This window comes from Bos indicus, chromosome 17 (genome assembly GCF_029378745.1).
Source record: "Bos indicus isolate NIAB-ARS_2022 breed Sahiwal x Tharparkar chromosome 17, NIAB-ARS_B.indTharparkar_mat_pri_1.0, whole genome shotgun sequence".
Classification (NCBI taxonomy): domain Eukaryota; kingdom Metazoa; phylum Chordata; class Mammalia; order Artiodactyla; family Bovidae; genus Bos; species Bos indicus.
The window spans coordinates 62,214,490-62,232,983 of NC_091776.1; the positions used below are offsets into that span (position 1 = coordinate 62,214,490).

The window sequence follows — 18,494 nt, forward strand, 5'->3', positions numbered from 1 at the left end:
TTCTTTATTAATGTATAGAAAAGCAACAGATTTTTGTATATCAGTCTTGTGTCTTGCAACTTCACTGAATTCACTGATGAGCTCTAGTCGTTTTTTGGTAGAGATTTTAAGTTTCTGTATGTGTAGTATCATGTCATCTACAGATAGTGACCATTTTACTTCCTCTCTTCTAACTTGGAAGCCTTTCTTTTTTTTGTCTGATTGCTGTAGCTAAGACTTCTATTACTGTTGAATAGAAGTGGTGAAAATGGGCACCCTTGTCTCATTCCTGATCTTCGAGGACCACTTTTCACTGTTGAGTATGATATTAGCTGTGGTTTTGTCATCCATGACCTTTATTATATTGAGGTATGTTCCCTCTATACCCAATTTGTGGAGAGTTTTTTTCATAAATGGATATTGAATTTTGTCAGAAGCTTTTTCTGCATCTATTGCGATCATCATGATTTTCATTTTCCTGTTTGTTAATATGGTATACCACATTGACTGATTTGTGGGTATTGAACCATTCTTGCATTCTGGGATAAATTCCACTTGATCATGGTGTATGTTCCTTTTTATGTATTGTTTAATTTGGTTTGCTAATATTTTGTTGAGGATTTTGACATCTAATTTCATGATTATATTGTACCTTGATATGGTTTCTTCATGTTTCTTATGTTTGGTTTTATTAAGTTTCTTGGACATGGTGGTTTGTATTTTCATCAAATTTGGAAAATTTTTGGTTATTATTCCCTCAAATATATTTTTTTTCCTCCCTTCCTCTCTACTCCTGCTGGAATTCCAATTCCATATTAGGGATTATTAGCCTGCTTGTATTGTTACATAACTTACTGAAGTTTTGTTCCTTTTTTTTCAAAATCTTTTATCTCTAGGTGTCTCATTTTAGTTTCCATTTCTGTGTCTTCAAGTTTACTAATTTTTTGCAGTTTCTAATTTTCCATGTTTTAAATTCCATATATTTTTCATCTCTAGACTTTCAACTTGGATCTTTTTTATACCTTTCATTTCTCAGTGTTGTGCTAATGCTTTCCTCTACCTTCTTGGACATACTGAGTATATTTACAATAGTTCCTTTAACTTTTTTCCCCTAATTTTTATAATCTATGTTGTTTCTGGGTTCATTGCTATTGATTAATTTTTCTCTTGATTATGGGCCATAATTTCCTGCCTATCTACATGACTTAAAATATTTTAATACACACCAGATATTATAGATTTTATATTGTTGAGTATTAGGTTTTATATATACATATAAATCCCCTTTAAATTCAGGAATTTTGTCTTCAATGTAGTTAACTCTGCATTTGTTTGATCCTTTGTTTTTTTTGAAGGCTTGCTTTTAAGCTTAGTTAAGGCAATAAGGAGCCTGGTGGGCCGCAGTCCATGGGGTCACCAAGAGTGGGACAGGACTGAGCGACTTCACTTTCACTTTTCACTTTCATGCATCGGAGAAGGAAATGGCAACCCACTCCAATGTTCTTGCCTGGAGAATCCCAGGGACTGGGGAGCCTGGTGGGCTGCCATCTATGGGGTCGCACAGAGTCGGACACGACTGAAGCGACTTAGCAGCAGCAGCAGCAGGGCAGTATTTAATGTACAGCTAATTTGGTTTGATTAGTAGGGCAGTACTCTTATGATTTTACATTATTATTCTACAATACTGCCATTCAGCCTATGGATTAGGAAGTCTTTCCACACTGGCTTATGGAGACACAAACTATTCCTTTAGGGATTCTTTTTTTGAAGATTGTTCTACATACTCCTTTCTAGTGCTTCTTTCTCTGTTCTTCATGGTTTTCTCTCCCATGTGTATAGATTAATACTTAACCAAAAACTTGAAGGTACCTCTGCAAACCTCCAGAGCGCTAGGTCTCTATGTATCTGCCTCTTCTCTCATAATTTGTTTCACACATTTTAGCTGCCTTGGCCTCCATGAACACTGAAATCTCTCTGAACTCACAGACAGCTTATTTCTTTTGGATTCCCCTTCACCACACTCACCTTGCCCAGCTGGTTAGCTGGGTTCAACTTGTTTGTTTTTATTTTTTTAGGGATTACTGTTCTGTACTGATTGTTATCCGATGTTTGAAAACAGGGTGTTTTCATGTATTTTGTCCAGGTTTTAGTTTTTTAAGGCTGAGGTGCAAATTCTATTCCTTTTATTTCATCAAAGATGGAAGCAAAAGTTCCTTCTCTTGGATTTTTGTCCTGCTGGCTTGTTGCAATCTTGTCAGCTCTTCGATGTTTTTAAAGATTAAAAAAATATTCATGTTTAGTTCTTTTGAATAGAAAGTTTGGTTCGGATAGCCTAGGCTTTCATTATTAGAAATGGAAATTCTTATGTCCTTTTCTTTATTTTTAAAATTTTTATTGGAGTATAGTTGATTTACAATATTGTGTTAGTTTCAGGTATACAGCAAAGTGAATCTGTTATACATAAACAAATATCCACTGTTTTTTTAGATTCTTTGCCCATATAGGCCATTACAGAGTATTGAGTAGAGTTCCCTGTGCTATACAGTAGGTCCTTACTAGTTAAGTACTTTTTATATAGGAGTCTGTATATGTCAATCCCAATCTCACAATTTATCCCTCCCCCACCCCTTATCCCCTGGTAAACTTAAGTTTATTTTCTACATCTGTGATTTTACTTCTGTTTTGTAAAAAAGTTTGTTTGTACCCTTCTGATGTCCTTTTCAATTAAAAAATGAAATAGAAAAAGATTCTATGATATCCTCATAAAAATTGAACAGTTGACTGAGAGGAGGTGGATAATGTGGTTCCTCTGAACAGTCAAAAGGATAAAATAAGGATGCTGGGACATATTTTAGGTAGGCCTGGGTTGAATTCTCAGACTTGGCCCAGTTTTGCATAATAGAGGTACTAGATGCTAAGTTACTAATAGACCAGTAGGTAGGATTCTTACAGTAGGAAATAATGAAATAAATTGAAAGAAGCCATAGTGGGACAGGTATGATCAGTTGTTTTGATTTTCATCTAGGTATTGTACATCTCCTCATTTTTCTACACCATCAATTATATCTGGTATCTGTACAAAGAACTGAGGATGAAACCTAGCCAGAGTGCACAGAGGACATTTTCACTGGTAAGTTTTCTTCAGAGCAGATAGTTAAGAACAGTATGCTAAAACAAATCCACATGTCTTTGACAAATAGTTTAGCACTTAGCACTGACTAGGTGAATTCATGGGAGCTAATAAAAGAGAAAACTCATGGAGTTTCCACTCTGTTGACATGATTTCTCTACTCTTTTGCCACCATCACCACCCCTGCTGCCACCACCACCACCACCAACAGGATTTGATTATAGGAAACATTATTTACAGTATTACCATTCCTGCCTGGTTCCTTTCAGTAAGGGAAATCCTTCTTGGTTCTATGCCAATCCATCATTGTTGTTAAAGAAGACGACCTTGGTGAGCAGGTAGGAAAATGCCCAGCTAGCTAACGTGGGATTTGGGTTATGGGTATTGGAAAGGCAGAGTGTTGTGCTCTGACGTGTTTTGTTGGTATGTGTGTGTAACACATATTGGTTTGCAGAAGGGCAGAGGAATAAATGCATGGTAATTAGAAAACAAGATCCAGGAAGCAACTTGTTCCTTCTTTGAGTCACAAAAGAGTTGTGGACATTGTCTAGCATTGCAGAAAGAGAAGAGAACACTTGGTAAATAAGTCAGTATACCTGGATCCTTTTCTGTGTATACATATCTTACATATATAATTCACCTATTTCATGTGTACAATTCAGTGGTTTTAAAAGTAAACTTACCAGGTTGTAAAATTATCATAAATCAGTTTCAAAATATTTTCTTCACTCAGTAAAATCCTTCATGCACATTTACTGTTAATTTGTTTTCCATACCCTGTCCTGCCCTTGTTGTTCAGTCTCTATGTTTGGCTCACCCTGCCATAGGCAACCACTAATACACTTTCTGTCTCTATAGATTTTCATTTTCTGGACATTTCATATAGATATTTTATATATCATACAAAATATTTTGGTGTCTGGTTTATTTTATTTGGCATAATACTTTTGAAGTTCATTCATTGTATATAAGTAATTCATTCCTTTCTATTGCTAAATAGTATTCCATTGTATAGTACTCTTACTTCCTTATTTTTGATTCTTTAAGTAAATCACTAGGTGATTTAGCAGAATACATTTTTATGTTGTTAGCAATGTTCATTTCTTTAACTGTCTTTGTGTGTATTTTATCTTACTCAGTATTCTAGTCATCTTATTTATGCCTTATCCATTCTGTCATGGTTTTTTGAAGGAGAATTTTTGTTCAAGAGCACCATGGAATAAGTGAATCTAGAAAGCCTCCCAGCATATTTTTCCCAAAGCCTACAGTTTTAGAACAAATGAAAGTGGTATCCTGTCATGCACATGATGAAATGCAGCAAATGTTTGTTGAATGAATAAGTGATATTATAGCATTGTGAAAAGAGCATTTGGAAGTAAATTAGGAGATCTGTCCTCTAAACCTATTTCTGTCATTTGTCTCCTGTATGACCTTGGGCACATCATCTTCCTTTCTTGGGCCTCAATTTTTCATCATAAACATGAAGTGCAGGGGGACTTCCCTCATGGTCCAGTGGTTAAAAATCCACCTTCCGATGCAGGGAATATGGGTTCCTATCTTCTAGATAGGTCTTATATTCAAGGTGCCTTTTTTGATTCTTATATTAACCCTGGGCTGTTAATGGTTCTGCTGGTCATCTTATACATAGACTTTTACTCCACCTATAAGGTCTGAACAGTTTACACCTCCCTTGATCTAAAAGAGGAGAGGATTGAGCAGTTATTAGAAGATGAAGATTTACTGTGTGATTTCATATTTGCCTTTCTTCTTAAGAAAATTTGTTGTGGTATCCAAATCTTATATTAAGCTACTCTCTGCAGGCCCTCTTTGTGGCTACTGGTGTATTTTTTAATATACAATAATACAGATAAATTCTCTTTATCTTCAGTGCTAAGGAACTATTCATTTCATTTACTTTTTTATCAAATATTGCTTAACTGAAGCAAACCTGCTATTGGGAATTTTTGTACTATCAAATAGTAAGTGATGACTTGGTATTATAATATGATTGGCAATATCCTAAGACATTACTCACATTTATTATTTTCATAGGTTATAGATTATACCTGCCGAATTGGTCAAATAGCCATCATTTTGTCCAGGTAAGATTTTTTTTCCTTCCTAGCATGGTGTAGACTCATTATTCTTGGGTCCAGGTGGGAACAGTTAAAAGGACAGAGCTCTTATTTCCATTCATTCTGTCACTCCTTGGTCCTCACATAGCTTTATTGAGTAGGAAGCAACAAATGTGTAATCACTGGTTTCATTTTCCCAGGTAAAATAGGCAAGCAATTTGAAGTTACAGATTGGGTTTTAGCCCCAGTTCTGCCGTTAACTGTATGTGACCTGGAGTGAATATTTTTCCTTTAAGTCTTTTGACTTCTAATTCCTTTTCATATATCATGAAAGCTGTAATAGATGATTTTCAAGAACTTATTCACCTTTATAACATTGGGTGAGACTCTTCTACTAAACTCAGAAAGGATCTGTATCTCACCTAAAGTGATGGTCACATTGAGTTGATTTTAGACATTGTAATCTTTTACTCCTGGATCTTTTCCAGTTATAGGAATCTGCATATATTAAGCTGGATAAATAACTGTTTGCTTAAGGCTGTGTTTTGGAAAATTTCTTAGGGAATGGACAGATCACATAGGTCCTTGATAGATTTTTCATTTCATTTTGACCCACTTGGTTTTTTAATCTGATCATGCAACTCCCAGAGTGCAGGCTTAGTTACTCAGTCATGTCCGACTCTGCAATACCATGGACTGTAGCCTGCCAAGTTCCTCTGTCCATAGAATTTTCCAAGCAAGAATACTGGAGTGGGTTGCCATTTTCTGCTCAGGGAACCCTCCCAACCCAGAAACTGAACTCACATCTCTTATGTCTTTACTACTTTGCCACCTGGGAAGCTCACAGTTCCCAGAGACTCTCTGTGAAAGTCTGTTAGATTTTATTAACCTAGATATAAAATGCATTTCCTGCTTCATTTCACCAGGAACTTGAAATGAAAGTATACTTAAAGTTTTTGAAGTATTTTTCTTGAAGAAATTAAATGTGTAGGTTTCATGAAGAGTGGGTAGGGGAATGGTATTGGGAGAAGGATAGGAGAATATTTTGCACAGGTAAAAAGGCATAAAAAAGTCTGAATATTAGGGTGATAATTTTTTTTCCTCCCAGTCTGATACCTCTACTGTTGATGGTACCTGTATTCTGTTTGGGCAATGTCAGTGAATGTTTCCGCAACTTCAGCCAGAGCCACAGGTAAGTAAGAACAAACCTATCATTTTCATGGTAGACTACACCTATTCTTTTCTATAAATAAAGATGGAAGAACACTTTGTACATCCATGCTGGCCAAGATGCTTGTATTTTACATGGGCTATGGATAAGGGCTATAGTCAAGGCTAAAAATACATTAAGTAGAAATATGACATAAAGTGACTAAATGAGAATGTTTCAGTAGAAGGAACAAGATATTATGGACAAGGCTTAGCTAGATGATAAGTAAAATTGCTGCTGCTAAGTCACTTCAATCGTGTCCGACTCTGTGCGACCCCACAGACGGAAGCCCACCAGGCTCCCCTGTCCCTGGGATTCTCCAGGCAAGAACACTGGAGTGGGTTGCCATTTCCTGCTCCAATGCATGAAAGGGAAAGTGAAAGTGAAGTCACTCAGTCGTGTCCGACTCTTAGCGACCCCATGGACTGCAGCCTACCAGGCTCCTCCGTCCATGGGATTTTTCCAGGCAAAAGTATTGGAGTGGGTTGCCATTGCCTTCTCCGTAAGTAAAATTACATACTCATTAACTTTTGTTGCACCAAATGGCTATCTCTCTGGTCTTAAACCTGTAGCAACACTCCTGACCATTGATTCTCTTCCTAGGTGTATCCTGATATACTCACCACCACCAGCCATGGCTGAGCTCCTGCCTTCTGCCAACACATCAGTCTGTAGCACACTTTATTTTTATGGGCTCATCATTTTCCTGGCCAGCTTTGTACTCAGCTTCTTCACCATTGTGGTACTGTACCTCCCTATCTGTCTTTATGGAAAGCGGGATGGGGTGGGGTGAGGTGGTGCAATATTTCTGGGCCTGCCTGGGAAAGATGTGGTACAGAGGCACTTCTTATAGTCCTAGAAACAAGAAAGTGACTGGTACATATTGATAATTTAATTACTTCCTCAGTTTTTTGTACTTCCCAAGGTCAAATGATAAGTGGGGAAAAGAGCCTGTATTCATTAGGTGAGAATTATGCTCACTCTAGAACTAGTATGTGTTCCTGTGGATCCTCATGAAGGACCAGACCAGAAAACTAGTATGTGTCAAGTATATTCTTTATATAGTATGATTTTCTGGAGCACAGAACATGTTCTTTTATTTTTCAAATAATTAGAGTTTTCTTTTCTCGGTTCTTTATTGAATATAAATTTGCACTTATCCTATATCTAACTGAGTTTAAAGTACAGAGTGGTTATACAGTTACTAAATATTCCTTTGATATCATCAGAATGATGGACAAATAATCATCTGTGGGACAATATGTTATTTATATATAACTGCCTAGGACAAAATCAGTAAGCAAGGAAATATGACTTTTTATTTGCCAAATCTACTTTTCAGTATCGTTTTCTCCTCTTTACATGCTAGTTCAGGGATTATAAATTATGTTTGTAGACCAACTTTATCCCACAAATTTTTTCATTTTGCTAGCATACCTAGCATGTGTGAATGAAATGCAATTGTGGAGTATTTTCTTTGATAATTCAAAAGTAAGTTATGGAGGTAGCTTTGATCAGATCAGTGACTTGGTAAAGAAAGCACAGTGACTACTTTATGTTAAAATGGCCTTGATGGTTTTCACTTAGAACTGATTGACAAGAGAGACAGGTCTCCCAAAACATGAGACCCTGGGGATTCCTGTTTGCTCCTTCAGAATAACCCAGACTTCAGTGGGCATTCAGAACTGGCATTCTGATTCTTTTTTAGTCAGCAGATAGTGAACTGATTTCTACTAGACATAAATAATCTCAAGTCAAGTTTCGGCCTCCTTTTGATTCCTGTGTCTGTGGGTAAAGGAAAATGCATGACTAAACTTAAGGAATTGGGTTATTAACTTAGTGAAAAGTGAAAGTAAAGTCGCTCAATCATGTCCGACTTCTTTGCAACCCCATGGACTGTAGCCTATCAGGCTTCTCCGTCATGGGATTTTCCAGGCAAGAGTGCTGGAGTGGATTGCCATTTCTTTCTCCAGGGGATCTTCCTGACCCAGGAATCGAATCCGGGTCTCCCACATTGAAGGCAGATACTTTACCGTCTGAGCCACCAGGAAGATCTGGATTATTTGAAAAAAGTTTCAGATTTGGTCACATTTTTTTGTTGTTATTGTTTTACTTGTTTTAGTCACTGAAGTTGTGTCCAACTCTTTTGCAATTCTATGGACTGTAGCCCCACCCAGGCTCCTTTGTCCATGGGATTTCCCAGGCAAGAATACTGGAGTGGGTTGCCATTTCCTTCTCCAGGGAGATCTTCCCAACCCAGGGATAGAACCCACGTCTCCTGCATTGGCGGGCAGATTCTTTACCACAGAGCCACCTGGGAAGCTCAGGTTTATTACCTAACTTACTCCCCCACAGAAAAGATATTTAACTGATTTATATTTATTTCCTTAACTAAAGCGTATTCAAATTGTTCCCAGTTGGAAGGGAAAAACAATCTGTTTTCCATCTAAAGATAGTAAGAAACTTCCTAAAACTTTTTTTTTGGGGAGCTGAGAATATTAAGCTCTGGCAAGTGCTAAAGTATTTATTTAAAAGGTATTAAGCTAGAACACTAACACAACCTCTAAGAAAGTGTTTTATAAGAGAATCTGGTTATATCTTAGTTTTAATTTCCCATGCATATTGCAAGTAACCTCATTGAGAAAAATAAAAGCTTTAGGGTTGATGTAAATTTTACATATTGAACATGATAACCACAGGTTTGACTAATATTTGTCCATTTCCCTGGCCAAGCAAAAGATCACTCTGGAGAATTTTCTCTCAAAAAAAAAAAAAAAAAAAGAAAAAGAAAAAGAAAAACCTGATCTCAGATAGTAAAGACAATAAAGAGGATGGTCTTTCCTGCTGTCACATCCTAAGAGAAGGCTCTCTCCAAAATGACAGGCTAGACAGGGAAATTTTAGTAAGCATTAGGCAGACTACTCACTGCTCTAACCCATGTTTAGGTCTTACTCATTCAAGCCCAGATACTTTACAAGAAGTTTCTGAAATCGACTGGCTTTCTGGGGAGTGAACAGTGGGCAGTGATTCATATCATGGAGCAGCGAGTACGTTTCTACCCAGTGGCCTTCTTTTGCTGCTGGAGCCCAGGTGGGTATCTTAACTGAAAGATCTGGGCAGTGAAAAGGGTAATTGTTAGACTGTAATCAAGCAAAGTAGTTTCACCAAGAAGTATGTGCTATCCAGCATATAAAATTTACTTTGGTCCCACCCATATTTCCAGTTTTTCTCAACCTCCTTAACTTCTTTTCCTTCTTATGTTTTTAGAAATTGAGATAATTAGACATGAAATAGGAGAAGGAAATGGCAACCCACTCCAGTGTTCTTGCCTGAAAAATCTCAGGGACGGCGGAGCCTGGTGGGCTGCCGTCTATGGGGTCGTGCAGAGTCGGACACGACTGAAGCGACTTAGCAGCAGCAGCAGCAGACATGAAATAATATGAGAGGAAATGTCATGACAGAACTCAGAGATATTAAGACCTGCCATTTCTACTACACAGAGTTATAATGTGAGGATCAGATTGGATAAAGTTTATGAAAAGGCTTGATAAACATAAGTTAAAAATTGTAACTTATGTCCTTCCTATAGTATGTCTTGCTTCCATTACTATTCTTAATAATCTGCAAAGTTTAATTGCTGAGGGATAGCAGTGGAGACCTGCTGTTAGAGGAGACCTGAAGCCAGTGGTTTATATAACTGGTTTATCTCACTGCTAGTCTTCATTATGCCTGTAATTCTCACAGTGCTTAAGTGTTTATACCGAAAAAATGTATGCTCAGATACCCAGAATTGGCAACAAGATCTGTGCTTCGTGTTTTCACAGTGGTCATTCTGATGATCATAAAGCTGACAAAACTACAGGACACCAGACTTCATATGGCCCTCTATGTTCTCCAGGTAACATCTTCAAAAAAAACATCCAGCATGTCTGTTTTTACACTTTCTTATCCTGTTCTCTTACACTGCCAAAATTCAGTAAGCACATTCCCCGCCCCCTGCTTAGGGTATTTCTTTCTACATTGCAAGAGAAAAATATATTATTTGCATTCAGTTCTAAAAAATTTGAAAATTTCCTCATTGATGAGGTGGATATCTTTATGAAAGTGCTGCCATGCATTTCAGAGCTTGTGTGTCTCTAACCAATTTCATTTTATTGATATGTTTTTTTAAGGGATGGGTAACAAAAGACAAGCTCTTCCAGGTAATGTTCTTATGAAACACTGATAGTGACATGATTGTCTCCCATCCAGAGTGAAATGAATAGATAAATTAGCTATTCTAGGTGAACAGAGAGAAAGAAACAAAGAAAAGAATGATTCTTTCCCTCCTTGTCAGATTTAAGTAGGTTTTTGGGGGCTCTCAGACTATGCTGCTTGGCAGTTTCCTCAAGCCTAACCCAGGAAATGGGGCAATAAGGTGGGATATTGAAACCACTTCATTGTCTGTATGTATAAGGTAAGAAATATGACTAACTCTCATGACAAAGAACAGTGAGTTCAGTGAAAGAAAAGTGAACAGTGAAAGAACAGTGAAAAGTGAGTTCAGGAAGAGATGAAAAATGGTTTTTAAAAACAACACCAAATCTTGATTTTTGAAGTGAATATAACAATGATTTATAAATAAGAGGAATGGAACTCCTCCCCAAATCTCTGAAAACCTGAAGGATGGGCTCCATCACCCCTTCATCTCCTCCAGGCTCTAACAACATCATCTCAGGGTCTGCTCAACTGTGGAGTATATGGCTGGACACAGTACAAGTTCTACCAACTAAAGCAAGAGGCTCGGCGTGATGCAGACACCCAGACACCATTATTATGCTCACAGAAAAGATTCTATTGCAGGGGCCTAGATCCGTTGGAGTCAACTCTTGCTTTTGCTACTAGCACCTCTACCATTCTTTGAAACTATAAAACTAGAACATCCAGAACTGGAATTATTCTGCACTAATGGTTTGGGCAGAGTGTTTGCAGTCAACATCTTAAGTCTTTTCTAACCATACCTTAAGCTATAGAAGTGAAAGAGAATATAGTACCATGATTGGTAGCTACTCTAGTTGAAGTGGGTGGAATCTATCCATTATTCTTAGATTCACAGATTAAGTCACTGTTCAGGGAGATGAAGCTACTTTCCACCTAAGAGATACACTCATATTACTTCAATAGATACTAGATTTGTGGAGTCTCTTCTGGAAAAAAATAAATTTCAAGTTATTATTAGTTATTATTTATACAAAGTATTTCCAGGCCCTCTACTGTGTGGTTGTAGGGGAAGCAGTGTGGCATGTAACAACTTTCTCAGATATTTACATTGCTCTTCCTTCTGTTGAACAGAGAAAGTCCTGGTTTTACCTCCTTTGAACAGAGTTTTGGAAATTCAGAAGAAGAAAGGACAGAAGGTGTCAAAAAAGTGATAGGGAGATCCTCAGACACTCAACATCCTAGTCTCGTATATATTCCATGCTGTTCTAGGTCTTAACAATAGAAACCATTCCCTTCTAGAAAGTTAAGGCCAGTCTTTTGAAGTTACAGTGGATAATAAGATTTAAGAGAAATCAGGACTAAAGCTGAATCAAAAACTTCTCAACTCTCATTTATAAGCAGAAATCCTAGGTTGTAGGTTTCATAGTGCTTAGATGTAGAATTAGATTGAACATTATGAACTTGCCATTTTTGTAGGTTAAAATGGTCTAATGTCATCTATTTTACATGGTTCAATCTGACTGGAAGTGCTAAATATATGTTTATTGAATAAATGAATAAACAGGTGAATGAATGACTAACAAGTAGAATTGAACCTTTGGGAAAGAAAAGACTCCCACACTGAAGAGGCTTATTCATGGGTAGGGATGTTTAATGTTTCTTCCTCTTGAGTCATGTAACAAATGATGTTTGGTCTCTCTAGTTAAGTCATGAGCAAAGCCAAACCAGGGCCAGGGCATCAGATGCTGTGATGCCTAAACAAAGGGGAAAGTCAAATGGACAAAAACTAGAATGATAATCAACTAAAACATCTGGAGTGTTTATTAAATCAGATACTTTTCACCTAATATATTTCCTTGGCCTATACAAGGTAAAATCGTTAAGATTAGAGAAAATTGACAGAGTAGATTATAATGGGAGATAAAATAGTATACAATATATTAGAAATATATTAGATAATATATTAGAAATCAATCCTGAATATTCATTGGAAGGACTGATGTTGAAGCTGAAACTCCAATACTTCGGCCACTTGATGCGAAGAACTGACTCATTAGAAAAGACCCTGATGCTGGGAAAGATTGAAGGCAGGAGGAGAAGGGGACGACAGAGGATGAGATGGTTGGATGGCATCACCGACTCTATGGACATGAGTTTGAGTAAGCTCCGGGAGTTGGTGATGGACAGGGAAGCCTGGTGTGCTGCAACCCATGGGGTCACAAAGAGTCAGACACGACTAAGTGACTCAACTGAGCTGAAGACAATATACTCTGAAAAGTAAGACCAGAGATCTTCCCAAAGGAATTTTCAATAGAAATGCTGTTCAGTTGCTAAGTCATATCTGACTTTTTGCGATCCCATGAACTGCAGCACGCCAGGCTTCCCTGTCCTTTACTGTCTTCAGGAGTTTGGTCAAACTCATGTCCATTGAGTTGGTGATGCCATCCAACCAATAGAAATGTTAGGGAACTCAATAATAGCTCTTTAGGTTTTAGGCCATGAGCTTCAGCCTTTCTAAGGATGGTAACCTGACCTCATTCTATCAAGATATCTTGAGACCTCTCAAGGTGTGTAGCACAGATTTTTGGGTGGCACAGAATGAGAAAGATACCTCACCTAGAGAGCTGCCTTCACTTATTTTAATTTAAAAACTAGTAAGAATTCAGCATATAGAAAGACAGATGGAAACAAGAATTCTTTCCATAGGCCTTGAGGGATACGTGAGGTAAGGAGCCCATTTCTTAAAAAGTCCTATCAGTATCACTTCATATTTGACTTTATTTCCAAAAAGAAGATAATTATCAAATGTCTGTCAGATTTGTTTATCTTCTCTGATGAATTTTTTGCATTGACACTGGTCTTGGATAGTTTATAGATGTAGGCAAGCAAAAAGATAGTGGGAATGAAAAATAATAAAAGATTAGGCAAGATTAGGATTATCAGCTCTTCATTATACTAAGAGTAGGAGGGCCACTATTCAGACTGCTTCTCTCGCCCTTGAATTCACATGTAGGAGGAGCATAGACATAGATACAGTGGCAGTTCTTAAAATTTCTGTGAACACCCCTCCCGTGACTCTGATACTTCTCTAGGTTGCAGTCCTAGTGGCATACAGTGATATCTATGCAGCTTTGATTGATACAGATCTTTCTTGGACCACATGTTGTATCATCCTTCACCTTCCCCTCATTAGCCCTGTCTGTGGCTTCAAAAATCTCTGTACTGCACCACCACGTGTTCTTCATGGGGAAATGGGTAAGTGTTTGAGGTTTTTTCAATGCATGAGAGTCTTTGGATATTTTCACATAGGCACCTTCCACATTTTACATCTTTGGCGTTGCTCTGGCTGAAGACTTCACTGCCACAGTTCCAAAACCTGTCTCCCTTGGTATTCATTCACATTAGCAACTTTTCTGGGCAACCTTTGTACTCCTTTCAAAGATTTTAACAAAGAGATTCTCTAGGCTTCAACCCTGGCCTTGGCAACAATAACCTTGTTCCTTCCAAGGGGTGCATTTTGCTTGTAGGTGTCTGTGTGGCACTACTTGGGGTGCCATCACAGTATTCTGGGAGGTCACGCTCATCTGCACTGATGTGGCAGGGTGTGGTTGTCTTTAGAGATTTGTGGTTTTTGCAGCAAGATCCAAATGCAAAATCTGAACCCTTCTTCAGCCGGCATGAGGGCAGACAACAGTGATTCTTTTGAAGACCACTGCCATAGTCACATTCTTCACCCTTATCTACTGTCTTTTTCCCACAGTACAGCTTTCAAAAGGAGCTTTGGACCTCAGATTTATTAAATAGGCAGCCCTTTCTGTGCAACAATGTGTGGAAATAGGGAAGCTGCAATTGCTGAAGCTCATATCTATAATAATAAATTCATGGGCCGTATAGAGATTCTGGCCATGGAATTTACAGACCGCATGGTCATGCTTCATTCCCAAATGATGGCCAACCTCATGAGCTGTGAAAGCTGTGAATTTTGGTGTATCTTTTTGAAAGAAAGAGTCATCAAGGTTGCATTCTTGGCAGTGCAGATACCACAGAAATAAATGCATGGCCCTGGTAATTCCCAAAACTTTGGCCAGCAGTCATATGAGCAGCATCATGTTCACCTCTCCCAAGAGATGCCAGTCTCTCTAGTGGTTAAAATTTTTAAGTGTTTCTTACAAATTCAGGAAGATTTGCACAATGGTTTTTTTCTGTCCATATCTCTAACTTCTTAAGTACCACTTTCATGTTATATCCTTGGTGTACCTGTTGACCAGTGGAGAAGGAAATGGCAACCCAATCCAATATTCTTCCCTCGAGAATCCCATGGACAGAGGAGCCTGGCAGGCTTTTAGTCCATGGAGTCTCAAGAGTCGGACATGACTTAGTGACTAAACCACCACCACCACCTATTAACCAGAGCATGGAATCTGTTAACATCTTTGGGATCTTGGTAACTTATTATTCCCGCATTTGGAATCACTGTCAACCACAGTCAACTTGAACATACTTGGGAAATGGCCATATATAAGGCATAGGAACTGAGGAAATCCTGTTCTGCTCTGAAATTGTGAAATGCTTAAGAGTTCCTCTTGTTTATCTTCACGGATTACACAAGAGTAACCTGATTTTGAAGATGTGCATAAACCATATGCTGAGGATGTATAGACTTGATGCCAAAGACAGTGCCATATAAGGTCAGGATTCCCTTCTGACCTGAGCAAGGGCTCATTATCACAAAAGAATCCGGGTCATCCTCTGAATACTCAGTCATCCTGAATAAAAGCAAGACTAGTTTCCCATTTTGACATGTATGAAGAGGGAACTTGTGTAAAAAAGAAATAAATAATCTTTTCTTTTGCTTCAAATTAATAATAATATATCATTTCCCTTGTTTGGGCAGGACTTTGTACACTTTTTCTGCTTTTTCTTCTTGTCCTCTGAATATCATCAGGTTCCTAGGAAAGACTTTTATAATAAAGAGATTCCCGCTACAATGTATCCCTGGAAGAACAGTCAGAATTACCAATCAAGTGACACTAGGCTTTATATGGGAAGGGGCCATTTTCAAATGCCCTAAGTGGGATTCCTAAAAGAGAAATCACTCTAAAACTTAACCCATTATCACTTGATTTTGTAGAAGAAAGGATAGGAGGCAGGCAGAGTAACAAACTGGGGTCGTCATTATCATGGCCCAAGTGAAACAGCAAATTGATTGTGAGTTGATTTCCCTGGGACACAATTATTTGTCAGTGACACAGTTGTTTGGACAAAGATCAAAACTATGCTGCCTGCAAGAAGAATAGCCGCTCCCACCCTCAGAGTACTACATGATGACACTACCTTTTGTCTATGTCACTTCCTGTTTCTCTCAAGCTCGAGCTCTTTAGGGGTGTCCTCACTTTGTAACCACCCTCAAAAAACAGCAGTTGTAGTACTCTTTGGAGAAGGCAATGGCACCCCACTCCAGTGTTCTTGCCTGGAGAATCCCAGGGACGGGGGGAGCCTGGTGGGCTGCAGTCTATGGGGTTGCACAGAGTCAGACACAACTGAAGCGACTTAGCAGCAGCAGTAATCTTTAGCCGAGTTCCTGCTGTCTTCATAGAAGGGTATATCAAGGAGAGGCAACTTTTAGATGTCTAGCCAGTACAGTGATAACAGATCAGGCCCCAAGAAAAGAAAAATATATAACCTCTTCCCTCAGTCCTAGTTTCTGTGGAACAGCTTTCTCCTCCTGTCGTTTAGTATGCTTTTGAATTATTGACACTATAAAGTTTCCAGAGCAGGGGTTTGTGGATTTTTGAGTAAATCACCGGCCTCTGCTGTTGAATGCCATTCACACCATTCTCTATTCTATATCTTATAGCCCATTTCAAACCTCCAGTCCTTTTCCTTTTTTTTTACATTATTTACAATGTTTGTTTATTTGCTCAATCCTAGAATACATGTGAAGTATTTTTAGAGGAACTAACCCAGGCCTCTGTGAAAAGGAAGTCTACGAACTGGAGAACAGAGTTTATGTTCAGTTCCTTTATTTTTAGCCTTACATATGAGGTCAAAATAACGTTTCCCAGAATTATTTAGATTGGTACTGTTTTGTCTAGACCTATTCAGTGTGGTCATGTTATTCATTTCTAATATAGTTAAGGTCATATGTTACTTTTTGTATTTCATTCTGATTTGCTCCCACATTTTGGATGATGCTTATTTTGAGGGAGTATGTGAAATGTTATCATGATTCTGAAAGTCAGTGCATGCTAAGTTGCTTCAGTTGTGTCTGACTCTTTGTGACACTATGGACTGTAGCCTGCCAGGCTCCTTTGTCCATGAGATTCTTCAGGCAAAAATACTGGAGTGGGTTGCAATGCTCTCCTCCAAGGGATCTGGCCAACCCAGGGATCGAACCCACGTCCCTTACATTTCATGCATTGGCAAGTGAGTTCTTTACCACTAGTGCCACCTACTATACCAAAGAAGTATATTCATAGTACACCTCCTTGAGCCTCTCATCTGTTCCCATGTCCTCATTCTTTCCACTCGGTTTTCAGTCATCAGTCTCAATAGTACTTGGTTTATTTCTCCTGTATTTCTTTCTGTACAAATAAGCAGATACATGTGTATTTCCTTATATTCCCCTTTTTCATATGTAAATATAGCATAACATTATCTACTTTCCTTTCTAAACTTAAAGATATAGCTTGTAAATCACTTCATATCAGTTTGTAAAAAATCTTCCTCATTCTCTTTTTTATAATCGCGTAGTATTTAGATTTATGGATGTACCATAATTTATTCAGTTACTCTCCTATATGTGGGCTTTTAGGTTGTTTATTTCAAAATTAATACACTATCATCAGCAAATAATGTTGCACATATATTTTTTTTGTGGAAGAATATTCCTAGAAATGAGAAGATAGTGTTCATACTAATGACATTTATAGCTTGTCTGATATTCCCAAATATATGAAGGGAACTTCAGAAGCTTTTTGCCACTTTTAATTCCCACTAGCAATGTATTAGAATGCCTGTTTCCCCAAAATCTAAGCAACAGAATATATCATAATATATCATTTCACCAAACTGATAGAGTATAAGTAGCATGTCAGTATTGTTTAACTTTTATTTTTTTCTAATTTTGAGTGAATTTAAATATTTAATATGTTTAAAAGCCATTTTTATATCCTTTAATAATTGTTAATATTTTTTTCTTATCAAGCTCTTGGTATTTTTTTCTCCTCAATTTTCTCCCTGTAGCTTTATTGAAATATAATTCACAAATAAAATTTTATGTATTTGAAGTGTACAACATAATTTGATGTATGTATAATTGTGAAACATTTATTGTGAATATAAATTTTATGAAAGACAATAAATAGAATAGTTTAAATAATTTTGGGGATGAATAATGTGGGAGGAACCACTCTACTGAGTTTCAAGACTGTGTGGTATTGGTGATGGGATAGACACATAGATCATTGGAACAGAATAAAGAATTCAGAAATAGAGAACCCACATGTATGGTCATCTGATTTTTGACAAAAGGGGAAAAGCAATTCTGTGGGAGGAGAATAGTCTTTTCAACAGATCTTGCTGGAAAATTGGACATGCTGCTGAGAAGAACTTTAACCTAAACCTAACACTTCATACAAAAATTACCTCCAAATGGATCATAGATATAAATATAAAATATAAAACTTTTTAGAAGAAAACATAGCGTATATTTTCGGAGAAGGCAATGGCAACCCACTCCAGTACTCTTGCCTGGAGGGTCCCATGGGTGGAAGAGCCTGGTGGCCTGCAGTCCATGGGGTCGCTAGGAGTCGGACACAACACTTTCACTTTCCACTTTCATGCATTGGAGAAGGAAATGGCAACCCATTCCAGTGTTCTTGTCTGGAGAATCCCAGGG

General features: G+C 37.8%; 1 protein-coding gene across 3 annotated transcripts in view; it reads left to right on the forward strand.

Moving 5' to 3' along the window:
- TMEM116 (transmembrane protein 116) overlaps window positions 1-18,097 on the forward strand; it is a 43,573-nt gene extending 25,476 nt beyond the window's left edge. For all 3 annotated transcript variants that reach the window (XM_019977370.2, XM_070769667.1, XM_019977369.2), the window contains 7 exons: window positions 3,005-3,109; window positions 5,162-5,211; window positions 6,293-6,376; window positions 6,998-7,136; window positions 9,340-9,484; window positions 10,219-10,292; window positions 11,091-18,097. In XM_019977370.2, coding sequence (XP_019832929.1) covers window positions 3,005-3,109; window positions 5,162-5,211; window positions 6,293-6,376; window positions 6,998-7,136; window positions 9,340-9,484; window positions 10,219-10,292; window positions 11,091-11,297 — 804 coding nt within the window. In that variant the 3' untranslated portion in view covers window positions 11,298-18,097. The remainder of the gene's footprint in view (window positions 1-3,004; window positions 3,110-5,161; window positions 5,212-6,292; window positions 6,377-6,997; window positions 7,137-9,339; window positions 9,485-10,218; window positions 10,293-11,090) is intronic.
- Window positions 18,098-18,494: the final 397 nt, after the last annotated feature.